The 12,204-nt window shown below is 53.3% G+C and overlaps 5 protein-coding genes across 5 annotated transcripts; 2 read left to right on the forward strand and 3 right to left on the reverse strand.

Annotated features, from left to right (window-relative positions):
• Positions 1-250: 250 nt before the first annotated feature.
• PG994_011906 (uncharacterized protein) lies at positions 251-1,671 on the reverse strand (the record flags this gene model as incomplete). Its single annotated transcript, XM_066863315.1, has 2 exons — positions 251-1,088; positions 1,118-1,671. 2 exons carry the CDS (start codon positions 1,669-1,671, stop codon positions 251-253), a joined length of 1,392 nt encoding a protein of 463 aa, XP_066712425.1.
• A 456-nt stretch (positions 1,672-2,127) lies between these two features.
• On the reverse strand, positions 2,128-4,416 carry PG994_011907 (carbohydrate-binding module family 19 protein; the record flags this gene model as incomplete). Its single annotated transcript, XM_066863316.1, has 3 exons — positions 2,128-3,448; positions 3,502-4,272; positions 4,337-4,416. The coding sequence occupies 3 exons, from the start codon at positions 4,414-4,416 to the stop codon at positions 2,128-2,130; spliced, it is 2,172 nt and encodes a 723-aa protein (XP_066712426.1).
• Positions 4,417-6,912: 2,496 nt separating this feature from the next.
• Positions 6,913-8,910, forward strand: PG994_011908 (uncharacterized protein; the record flags this gene model as incomplete). Its single annotated transcript, XM_066863317.1, has 4 exons — positions 6,913-7,253; positions 7,365-7,526; positions 7,584-7,953; positions 8,104-8,910. 4 exons carry the CDS (start codon positions 6,913-6,915, stop codon positions 8,908-8,910), a joined length of 1,680 nt encoding a protein of 559 aa, XP_066712427.1.
• Positions 8,911-9,704: 794 nt separating this feature from the next.
• PG994_011909 (uncharacterized protein) lies at positions 9,705-10,664 on the reverse strand (the record flags this gene model as incomplete). Its single annotated transcript, XM_066863318.1, has 1 exon — positions 9,705-10,664. One exon carries the CDS (start codon positions 10,662-10,664, stop codon positions 9,705-9,707), a length of 960 nt encoding a protein of 319 aa, XP_066712428.1.
• A 906-nt stretch (positions 10,665-11,570) lies between these two features.
• Positions 11,571-12,199, forward strand: PG994_011910 (uncharacterized protein; the record flags this gene model as incomplete). The annotated part of the gene is made up of 2 exons (XM_066863319.1): positions 11,571-11,676; positions 11,736-12,199. The coding sequence occupies 2 exons, from the start codon at positions 11,571-11,573 to the stop codon at positions 12,197-12,199; spliced, it is 570 nt and encodes a 189-aa protein (XP_066712429.1).
• Positions 12,200-12,204: the final 5 nt, after the last annotated feature.

Raw genomic sequence — 12,204 nt, forward strand, 5'->3', positions numbered from 1 at the left:
GCAAGTATGGGATGCCATAGGAGTGTTTCAAGTCATCGCATGGGGACTGAGATACAGGGGCATACAAAAGGTCAAGTACAAGTTAAATCTGACGGAACACATACCGATATACCACTGTGTGCGGGTGGTGGCGTCGGAATTTTACCTTACCAGGATATTCTACACAGGGGTAATTAGTCGCAACATCAACTTTGTCTAGTCTTAGTTTATCTACTCTAAATTGCTCCGGTGACCCTTCGAGTCCCGTCTTTCAAACAGTGCCTGCAATCCTGATCAAATCTTCGCTGAGGATATCAAACGGGTTCAACTCCTCGCTCTGCTTCCGCAGCACCTCGATCCGCCGCCTGAACTGGCCATCCCGCAGCACGGGGTCAACGGCGTCCCGGACCTGCTCCACCGACGGCTTCGCCGTGGCCAGGTCGACGCCGATGCCCGACCAGGCCACGCGCCGGGCGTTCTCGGTCTTGTCCATGCCCTCGCCCGCGACCACCATGGGGACGGCGTGGGCGATGCCGTGGTTAACGGCGCCGAAGCCGGCGTTGTGGACCCAGGCGTCGGCGTGCTCCAGCACGGCGTCGTAGTTGAGGTAGTCGGCGACGCGGGCGTTGCCGGGGACGACGCCGCCCGCCATGAACTCCGTCAGAGTCGCGTCCTTCCACCCCAGGATCGCCACGACTACGACGTCGGCCTCGCGGTCGGCGAAGGCGCGGATCGTCGGGATGATCAGGTCATGGGGGTTGACCTCGACGGTGCCCTGCGCGACCACGAGCACCTTTTTCCGCTTCGGGTCTTCCGCCGCCAGCGCCGAGTTCGCCTTCAGCTCCTTCCACCAGTCGAAGTGGGGGTCCGGTAAGACGGTGCCTTTCGGCGTGCCCTGCACTAGACCGACGAACTTGAAGCCCTCGGGCCAGTCGCTGCGAGGGTACTCGAAACCGGGCACGCCGACTTGGTAGATGGCATCGTGGCAGCGATAATTGGCGCCCGCCAAGATGGGCTCCCCTGTGCCCCGGCTGGCGCCTGAGGCCAGCAGCTGCTTATCCAGCAACGCCGTCAAGTCAGCCGCGCTCTTGGTCCACTTCTCCAGAGGGCTCGGTTCCGCGCATGGCCCGCCTCCGACTGGTCGAACGGCGCAGCGTAGGCAAAGGGCGGCAGGTCGATGCTCTTGATGGCGGGGACCGTGATGGACACGCAGACGGACTTGGGCACGGGGACACCAGCTGGGAGCGGCGCGCCGAACTTCATGGGCATAATGCCGAGGAAGAAGGCCTCCGCGACGACCAGGACCCGCCGGCTGGGCCACCGCTCGTGCAGCGCCGCCAGAGTGGACTTGAAGTTCTCCCACTGGGTCGGCAGCGTCTCCAAGCACTGCAGCTGCAGGTCGATCTTGCCGCGCTTGGTCCAGGGCAGCGCCTTGTAGCCTGGGGGCAGGTAGCTGGGGTTCGCGTAGTATTCCTGGTCGTTGAGGTCCGCGACACCCTGCAAGGCGAAGAACTCGGCGCCCGCCGACTCGATCCGCTTGCGATGCGCGGTCGGGCCCAAGAAGGCGACGTCCCATCCACGGCTGGACAGACCATTGGCGACGCGGATCAGGGGTTGAAGGTGGCCGGAGAGCGTGTGGCAAACCACGAGGATCACCGGACGCTGTGGCTTTGGCGCAGGGTCATCACCCATGATGATAGCAGGAAGGCCAATCCGGGACAGTGTTTGTGTGCAGAGAGACTGAGAAGATGACGAGGAAAGCAGCTGAGGTTTGACCGGGGAACTCGATGGGTTGAATCGCGAAGTCCCATTGACGTGTTACTTAACCTACCAATTGATTATTACACAGCACAGCCACAGCGGGCGGGCTAGTGACTGCAGCTGTCTACATCTATTTACGACAGCGGAACCAGTGGGTGTCAATGGAATAAACAGCCAAAACGAAGCCAAGGATGTAATGCCCGGTTGGTTTGTAAGGAATGTGAAGAATGGAAATGTAATTACATTGAAATAAAATAATATATCTATCAAAATGGGTATCATAATACTGCCTGCAATACTGCATATTAGAGGAATTGCCAGGCCCAGTGAGCATTAATCCGAGCCTGCAGAAGAGGCTCTCCCTCACACGTCCAAAGAGCTATTCAATCACGCACTGGCTGTGGCTGTGACTGTTGCCAGATCTGTCGTTGTCGTAGTTGTGGTCACCGTCTCAGTCTCCTTGACAGTAACCGTGACAGGGCCACCAGCAGCTGGGTTAGCAATGGCTTTGGCAGTGCTGTGCACGGGTATATGAGTAGGTATGAGTCTATCGTGCCCGTGATGCGCCGTTGTGATTGGAATGATCAACAGCGAAGTTAGGGTCGAGGGCGGCTGTGGAGGCTTGGATTCGGAGGTGCTACTGGGCACCGGGGCTGGAGGTGGAGGCGGAGGAGGGGCGGAGGATACGACTGGCGGTACAACCACGACCGTCGTAAGAATGGCAGGCGGCGGTGATGTAGAAGACCGCGTCATCGTCACTAGAGTCGTCGAAGGAGCCTCGGCGACTGTCGTGGTCCCAGGCGTTTCCTTGGGCGGGGCGACAATAATCGAAGTAACAACTTCAGTTGGAACCACAGTGACTGTCACTTCTGAGGGCTGGCCATTGTTGACTTGAGACGTCGTCGCAGTCTCAGTTGCAGACGCAGACGGGGCTGGCTTGGAGTTTCCCAGAATGCGTCCCGCAACATTGGGATCATAGCAGCCAACCTGCACTCCTGCCGTCATGTTCATTGGCAACGCAAAGCATTTCGTGTTCCCTTTGCAAGGGGTAATGGAGAAAGCCCCAGTATTACCACACTGGCCAATGTTGTCATTAACGCAAGCGACCTGTCCAGTCATGCAGGCGGAATCCTCTTTGAGACCCCTAAAGAGGCCATTATACTGCTGCGCCTGCGCTAGGTTGCTAGCCATGACATCGGGCCCAACTGTCGACGCCGACGACGGTACGGCGGTGATGACAGTCGGCACATTCCTGTTGACGGTTCCGGATGCTGTCACCGGGTGTGAAACGTACGATGATTTCGAAGTCACCCCTGGCGCTGTCGTTGAGGCGTGCTTTGATTGTGAGGTAGAAGGGCTAGCAGCGGCAGCCGAAGATGAGACTGCCGAAGAAGCAACGATAGAAGATGCACCGGCAGTTGAAGAAGCAGCCGTAGAAGAAGCAGTAATGCTAGAAGACGCCGCTATGCTAGACGAACCTACTACGATAGAGGAAGCTGCGTTAGTGGACGAAGCAACAGTACTGGCGCTCGAGGATGTTTTCGAGGATCCAGTGGAACTTATCGAGGTGGAGGGAACTCCGACGGTACCACTCTGACTTCCCGTGGCTGACGTGAGAAATTCAGACAGACTGGTGCGAGCAGCTGAAGTTGCAGGAGCTGATGAAGTAGCCGCTACTGAAGAAGAGCCTGACTTCGTCAAGGGGTAGCTGTCGGTACAAGGGACCCAGAAGCTGACCCAGAAACTGACCCAGAAACTGACCCAGATGAGATGCTGGAAAAAGCGGTGCTCAATGGATTCGACCCCGCTAGGTTAGAACTCCTGGACTGTGTGGATGCGGCGTTGGATGCTCCATCTGCAAAACTCGAGGTTGGAGCGATGCCTGAAGAAGCGGGTTGCACTGATTGGGAAGCAGTTGCACCTTGTGACGATGAAGAAGTGGTAGCGGCAGCCGAGGATGAGCCCTGGCTGCTAGCCAAGGAGCCTGCCGCGGCGCTCGAGGTTGGAAGAGCGCCAGTGGGCACGCCATGGTCTGTGGTGTCAATGAGACTAAAAAGGCGTGAAACAGAACTGTATGAAGACGTCGTCGGCGATGCCAGACTGGACGTGATGATCGATGAGATGATCGAGGATGTGGGGGAGGGTGTGTTCAAAAGAGTGTCTGATATAGACCCGGTTGCTGAACCGCTGCTCGCTAACAGGGTAGATATAGAAGCAACGGCGGTTGAAGCCGGGATAGAGGATTGGCTCAATACCGACCCTGAGGACGACGAAGATATGACAACTACCGCGAGTGAAGATGGTGAGGGTTGGATGTGAGTAGATACTGTCTCTGATGGTAGTAGTGTCGCACTATGGCTGTCCACAGCGAATCCGGCAGAGGCGGCAAGGTTGCTCGACGTGGATGCTAAGATTGGAATGCTACTCGAGGGCAGCAAAGATGTAGGCATGGAAGTCATTTGCTGTACAGTTGACGAAGACGGCTGCTTGAAGAGTCTAGAGGTGGCCTCGTCTAATTCGTCTCGTCTCAATCTAGGAATTGTTAGTATATCCGTGTGCGTGGAGATGTTGTAAAGGGGGAGGTGACGAAACTTACCGTTCCCGGCGCCTCAGCGGGCCCGCCGCTGAGGCCTCGGACAACAAGAGAATGCTAAGAAAGAAAGCTGAAGAGCGCATCATGAAGATCTTTTTCGAATTCGGAAGGAAAGGAAGGAAAGTATAACGAAACCGGCAATGGAGAGAAAGAGCCCAACGGGAAATGTGGGTTATGACGGAGCCTGGGGAGAGCAGCTCTAGGGCTTCATATTACTGGCAATGAGGAGAAAGACGAGATGCTGGCCAAAGAGGAATCGATCTTCAATGAGTTTGTCTAAAGGATCTTGGCAATTATGGATAGCTGGAACAAGAGAGATGGTGTCGGGAGTTGAAAGGGGACAACAAAGGGAAAGGCAGTGGCCACCGGTTCACGATGCAGAATGGCCAGCCAGAACGAGTACTCGAGATCGACACTTTGGAGGGGATGGGGTGGGCATCTTGTACGGAACACAAAGCACACTTGCCGCTAGTAATCAGTCTATTCTCGAACCACAAGCATCCCGGAGCTTACCTACATACTACTTAGCCTCACAGCATCGAGGTCGAGATGCGGTCGCGCTCGAATGCAAGGTGACGGCCGCAAAGCTTGAGATGAGACCCATTGAAGAAGGCCAAGGCCATGTGGCAGCTCGACGACAGTGGTCCAATGGCGTCTCATTGGGCCAAATTACTTCGGCCGCTATCCAATGCTCTCCTCCACGGCATCTAGCCTTACCGAGACGGTATTGGGTGCGTAAAGCGGTTGGTAAGCGCTTTCTCCATTATGAGTTCGTGTTTCCAGATTGTCCATGCGAGTGTCGTGGAATGCGCGCGGTTGAAGATGTTTTGTGGACGGGATATTTCTGGGCGGCCTGTAGACGCGGCCAGCAAACGATTCTGAACCAATGGCGGGCTGTGCGTGGGCGCCTTCTGCGGCAGTAACAGGGGAGTTTGTTAGTGGAGGGGTTCACTTTCAGAGCTTAGCTTCGACAACAACCAATGGTTTCCTTGAAGATGCAACACTAACCCGGCCCGCTATGTACGAGAACTCACTCACTAATTGAGGATAGAGTCTCAAAAGTAAGTCAACAAGAGTCTTCGATCAACCGATCACTCCGCTGTTGCAAAAGAACATATAAACCACGATATCCAGCCACTTTTGAGGACGGATTTAGCATTGCGCATGTCGCATAATGGCCGAGACCCGTTGGGCAAAGCTATTCCGGGGTACTGCTAACGCTGGCGATTCTCTGCGCCAAGTCGGGACCTACGGGTTTTCAGAGGAGCCTCATCTACCTCATTGCGACTAATGGGGAAGATGTGAGCTGCTTTGATAAATTTTATATGCAGTACATCTGTATGTACGCAAGTCGGGGTATAAGTGACATGGAGAATAGGACTTTTGCAGAACCAAATATCTCAGCCTGACCGGTGGATTGGCGCACCACCAAGTCAACCCCCAACGAGAATGGCACTGTCTACCCCATCTGGGCAACCGAACAACGGGGTGAAGGGAGACGCATGTTCGAGCTGTTCTGGTTACTAGGACAGGCCGAGGACCTCTGAAAGCAATTGCCGGCCCCAAGGAGTAGCTTGGCACCGGTGCCGAGCCCCCGGGTTTCGGTGTTGGTGAGCTTATACTGCAGACATGGCCAGCAATGTGCAATGGTCAAAGCTGTAAGCAAATTGTTGGTGTTGAACCCAACCCACTGGAATTCGTCAAATCTTCCGACTTCGAGACTCCCGTCTGTAATGCGCCCACCAGTTTCAACACAAGCCACGATGGGCGGCTGTTAAAGGGGATTTCCCTCTTTATCGTAGAGCTAATAACTAAGTAACGATGGTTCCCGTTGCCAAGTCCTGGAGAATGGAGATGGCTGAATCAGACTCGGCGGCCCTAGGCTTTAGTGCCGGTGCTTAGCAGAGCCGTTGTATCCGCATCTCCAGTGACCGAGATTGGTCCGAAAACTCAGATTGATCTTGCATTTTCGAGTTTTGGGGAAACAGAAGGAAGCCAAAGATCATCCAAAAACTGCTAGATATGGGCAGCCAGCCTCGATTGGTAAACGGAATAAGTTTCTAGTTCCGCCAAAAGCTCTTCCCTAGTTCTGCAAATCGAAAAGCATCTGCTCATGGCCGAGATAAGATAACCGTATCAGCGCCCGCACCCGCTAGTCATTGATCGCTCGAACTTACATATGTAGAGGGGCGGGGAGAGAGGTTTGGAAGTGCAGGGATAGATATCAAGAGGACCAATGTCTGCAGGCCGAAACACCCAGGTTAACAGAGCGGTGTCGCATCGCCAGATCTCTAGCTTCTGTCACGCCGTTAGCTGCATGCTGGTGACAGGGTGATGTGGTGGCGTGCTGTGTGCTACATGCCGTACCATGCCTCACAAGCCTTTGCCCTGCTACTTTGCTCGTTATATTTTTTTCTTTCAGCTAGTCTACCGTCTAGTTGCCCGGAAAAACAATACCGACAGTTATCTTTATCTTCACCAAGCAGCAGATTTACATCCGGTCCTCCAATGTCGGTGATTCGTTATTGAGAGTGCTTTTCGTGTTTTTCTTCCTTTTTCGAACCCCCTACAGCATCGTCATGACGTCTGTGTCGGCCCCTCTCGGGCCAAAAACTGCTGGCGAAAAACAGCCCGATTCGCAGAGCGATACCGTCCACCAAGGCGTCATTGAAGTCGCCAACAATGCGGATCAGCTGCAGCGCCATCTCGGCAACCGCCAAATACAGCTGATCGCCGTAGGCGGCACCATTGGCACAGCGCTGTTCGTCTCCATTGGCGGCGGCTTGATGGAGGGTGGCCCGGGCAGCTTGTTCATCGCCTTCACCCTCTACTCCTGCCTCTTGGCATTGGTGAACAATTGTCTCGCCGAGATGGTCATCTATATGCCTGTATCTGGCAGCTTCATCCGTATGGCCTCAAAGTGCGTCAATTTCCCGTCTGTGGCAGAGGCACAACCACCCGAGCCGAGACCACTGAGCCCGGGGGCCCAATTTAACTTAACACGCGATAAACTGACTTGGTGATCGTATAGATGGGTTGATGACTCTTTTGGCTTCATGGCTGGCTGGAATTTCTTTCTCTATGAGGCCTGCCTCATTCCTTATGAGATATCTGCCTTAAATCTAGTGCTTACATTCTGGAGAGACGACGTTCCGCCTGCAGCAGTTTGCGCTGCTTGCATTGCGTTTTACGCGTGAGCTGCGTTACTTACTCCCTTGCATATCTTCGGCATACTAATTGACTGTCATAGCCTCTTTAACATTATCGCAGTGAAGTATTATGGTGAAGTCGAGTTCTGGCTTTCATTTGGCAAGCTTTTGCTGATCATGATGCTTTTCTGCTTCACCTTCGTTGTCATGGTGGGCGGCAACCCCCAGCACGATGCCTTCGGCTTCAGATACTGGAGGGATCCAGGGTCATTTGCCGAATACATCACGACCGGGTCTCTTGGTAGATTCCAAGGCTTCCTCGGCGCCTTCTTCTCGGCTGCTTTCACCATCGTCGGGCCCGAGTACTTGGCCATGGTCGCTGGCGAAGCGGAACGGCCAAGGACTTACCTGAAAAACGGCTTCAAGACCATGTATTGGCGTTTTGGTACCTTTTTCATCGGAGGAGCTCTCGTACGTATTCGAGGCGCCGAAACCCGTTGCTCCATTTGCAGTTTGGGCGCCGACTGCCCCTTCCGCAGTTATGCATAACATTCCGGCGAAATAGGAGATTGCTCACCTCTGGAGGGGCATCAGAGTCGCCATCTGCTAACCTTTTGATAGTGTGTCGGTATTATTCTACCGTATAATAATGAGAAGCTACAAAACGCGGGCACCGGAACTGCCGATGGTTCGCCATATGTCATTGCCATGCAGAACATGGGCATTGGGGTGTTCCCGCATATCATCAACGCCTTGATGGTAACAGCCATCTTCAGTGCTGGCAACGCTTATACGTACTGTGCGATGCGCTCTCTGTACAGCATGGCGCTCGACGGCCACGCACCCAAGGTTTTCACCAAGTGCACCAAGAACGGCATTCCGATCTGGTGCTTCGTTCTCGTCATGGCCTTCCCGTTTCTCTCCTTCCTGCAGGTGTCAAACGACACTGCACAAGTCGTGACCTGGCTGGCCAACTTGACGGAAGCATCCCAGCTCATCAGCTACATTGTCATGTGTGTGACGTATCTCTTCTTCTACCGCGCACTCAAGGTCCAAGGCATCGATCGCCGCACGCTCCCCTATGTCGGATGGTGGCAGCCTTGGTCCGGCTGGATCGGCGGTGGTTCCATGATCACCGTCGTGTGTATATACGGCTACACGGTCTTTCTCCCCGGGAAGTGGGATCTTGGAACCTTCTTCTCGTACTACACCATGGTCTTCGTCGCTTTCGTGACCTACTTTAGCTGGAAGGTTATCAAGCGAACCAAGATTGTACCACCTGCCCAAGCCGACCTTGTCTGGGACAAGTCAATCATTGATGCGTACGAGGAATCTCTTACGGAGCCTCCGACCCGGTTTAGGGACGAGATCATGCGAATGGCCGGGATGAAGAAACGGAGGTATCAAGAAACGGTCATAGAGAGCTGACCGTAATCTGGATGCCCCGAGTTCCTAACTCAAATTAGCAATAATACATATTTTTTTATTACTTACACTGGCGGCACATAGCCAAGGTAGATCGCCTTTATGTGCGAGTTCCCTGTTCACGCCGCTCCGATTCACCCCGAACGGTACTCGGAAGTCGGGGTCTTGGCTAATTACTGTTCACCTACACCACTCCCCCTTCGATCTTGTGGATTATCACCTGCCAATGAGTACATAACGTGACACTCATGTGCTCATACGTATCATACTTTCTGGTTTTAGATCAACGAAAGGGGCTACGAACATCACATGTCAAATAGTAATATAGAATAAAACAGGGGTTTCTTACGTATCAATATGTAGTTTGAGAGTATAAAGGGTACTGTTTATATCTATATTGCTATAGTCAATGTGCTACCGCCCCTTTAGGTCTACAACAGTTCACCGCTAATAATATCGAATGCAACAAACAGTTGCATTTCAGACTATCCTCGCTCTTCTCTTCAACTCTTCCCGGAAGTAGGAATGCGCCATTTCATAATACTCGGCCAGATTCGCTACACATGAGCAGAGGAGCCGTAGTGATGTTACTTGTCGCTTTGTTTTTCTAATGTGGTATACCATATCCTGATGTATTGTCCGCTGTTTAATTACAAGTAGACAGACAGTAAGTACAATGGTCCTAAACTGAAAACCAAAAGCATAACGATTCCTATTCTCCTATCGGGCTTGCGGAGACGAACCCCCTAGACATAAAAGTTTCCTTGACATCCTCCTCTGGGTGTTCTCCTAAGAAACTATATGAATGAACTGTTCTTGCTCTTCCAACTCCAACCGTTCCCCAAGATACTGCCAAGTTGCTTCAGCAACTTCCTCTTTACGATGGACGCGTATATGAGCGACATCCTCCAGCTGACTTTCCGCATCGAATCGGACAGACGTGCCAAATCCCCAACACTGCACTTAACCGAGTCGAAGCCGAGCCCCTTATACACAATAGCGTGATCGATCACCTTCTGTGCCCTCTCCAGTTCCTCAATGACCGGACCCAGCTGCTGGTCAGCCTCCCCAGCTCCGCCGTCGAATCTCAGGGCCAGCGCGGAACCGGGAATCGGAGGCACGGCGTAACATTCGACTGTCCACGCCATGGTCCCGTATGCCCAAAAGACGAAGATTCGTCGGATCCACTGCGCCGTCTTCCACAAGAGGCTCTTCACGGCCCATTCGAAAGTTCGGTAGAGTAGCCAGTCCACACGCCAACCAGCAGCCCAGAAAAGATGTGCCACGGCCCGCTCGATAGCATCCGACAGCGTTAGGTTTTGGTCCTCTAACACAGATGAAGAGTATCGAGAGGCACCACGTCGAGGAGGGCGATGTCGGTTGTACAGGTCCTTTACCTCGAGGCCCTTGAGGGCAATTATTTCGCGCATCGACCGCGAGCGCGGAAATGTGCGGAAGTTGGCCAGCTGCTTCCAGAATAGGTACGTCCAGGGAGCGTCGAAAAAGGGCGGCCTTTCCTCCAGGCCGAGGGAGGGCTCGTCGATGGAAGTAGCCGGCTCAATCTTCAGGGACTGGTCTTGGTCATAGTCGCAACGCTCGGCTCGAATGCGCTGGCGCAGCCATCGGAGGCGGGTGAACGGGCGGCGGCGCCAAGATGGGATCAATGGCGGCGGTTCACTCTGCTGGAGCGGATGCTGTTTCGGCGGCTGCTTCTTGCTTGGGAGGGTTTCGCGACGGAAAGGTGACCAAAAGGGCATCTCACCTGTGGTTGGCCACGAGGGTGACCTGCAGAACTGTGATGGTAAAAGTGACAAAATCGTTCGACAATGGACTTTTATCTTTCGGTCTCGTCTTCAATCCGGTGGGCCTAGTTGCTCACTCAACCGTTTCCACTGGCCCTTCCTTGAGGATGAGCAGATTGCTAAAATCACGCACCACAATGCACGCCTGGAGAATTGGTTGAGCACATCAGTGGTGAGTGGCGCCTTCTCATGTCAGACCTCAGTCGAATGTCCCTCATTGCTGCAAATTCTCTGAGGAGTAGTTAGCCGTGTATATGGGTAATCGTGGGCAAATAGCACCAAACTCGTGGTTTCTGTCATGTTGGTTGTTGTGAAGCTTTTGTCGATCGTTCTTGAGAGTTTCCATGGCCTTGGATATAGTGCCTTCTTTCTGAAGATATATTTCTTTGTCCAGGAGTGTTGAGCTCGGCATTGGTATACAAGTAACTCGTTCCTACCGTCTGGCAAGGCATTGATACGAAGTTGAAACGGGGTGATCAGGTAGCGAATACCATCATTATCCGGTACTTCATCGCTAGCTACACTGAGAGAAATACAACACCACCAAAGAGCCTTCTACAATTTTCCGTGTTATCACCAAAAGTAACTTGACTTATAAAGATGCAGTAGGAAGTGAGTGTTTTGAGATTGTAAGCACGCAGACACTTTCACCAATAAGCTCACTGTATCGCAACTTCCATACTTTGAATGGGTTAAAACTACAAACTCCGTCCACGCCTTCTTACAAGTGAGTCATTATCACGTGAGCAAAAATTGAGTCAGCCAAAACAAGCTGAATCTCGGCCACGATGATATTATACCCCTCCGCACCCAACCCAACCAAATAAGTTAAGCTAGATTTACAGGTGCTCTAAAAAAAGGATGTCAGGGGTAACTGATATATCGGTTCTCGAGCGCATATGCCCTCATTTGGAGAAGTCCCACGGGGACCAGCGGCCGGTGGTCTTGATGACCTGCGGGATCGCCGGTATGCTTTCTGCCCTCCAAGACAACCGCTATCTGAGCTTTGTGGCTAAGCATACAAAGGTTCGGGGAAAACTACGCTGGCCAAGGCTGTCCTCTCGGAGCTGCCCCAGTTCACCCGTCTCTCCAGCGACGAAATCATCCACGAGAAGCATGGCCTCTATGGGGTGGACTACCCAGCCGATGATGCACTGTACCAGCAGTACCAGGAAGAAAACGACACCATCATCCTGCAAAAATTTCACAGCCTGCTCGAGGAAGGCCGAGATGTCGTCCTGGATCGGTCTTTCTACGCAAGGGAAGACAGGGACGAGTTCAGGCGGATCGTCAACGAGCGCGGAGGCCGCTGGATCCTCGTTTTCTTCAAGGCTGTGGACAAGGAGAAACTGTGGGCGAGGATCCGGCACCGGAGTGCGCAGCCCAAGGAGGCAAATTCTCCACTTGACATCTCTCGCGACACGTTCGAGATGTATTGGAACGGGTTCGAAGACCCGCATGGCGAAGGGGAGATCGTTGTGGAGGTTTGATTGGA

This window comes from Apiospora phragmitis, assembly GCF_038363925.1.
Source record: "Apiospora phragmitis strain CBS 135458 chromosome Unknown utg000010l:1.0-9815664.0:1.0-9183399.0, whole genome shotgun sequence".
Classification (NCBI taxonomy): Eukaryota; Fungi; Ascomycota; class Sordariomycetes; order Amphisphaeriales; family Apiosporaceae; genus Apiospora; species Apiospora phragmitis.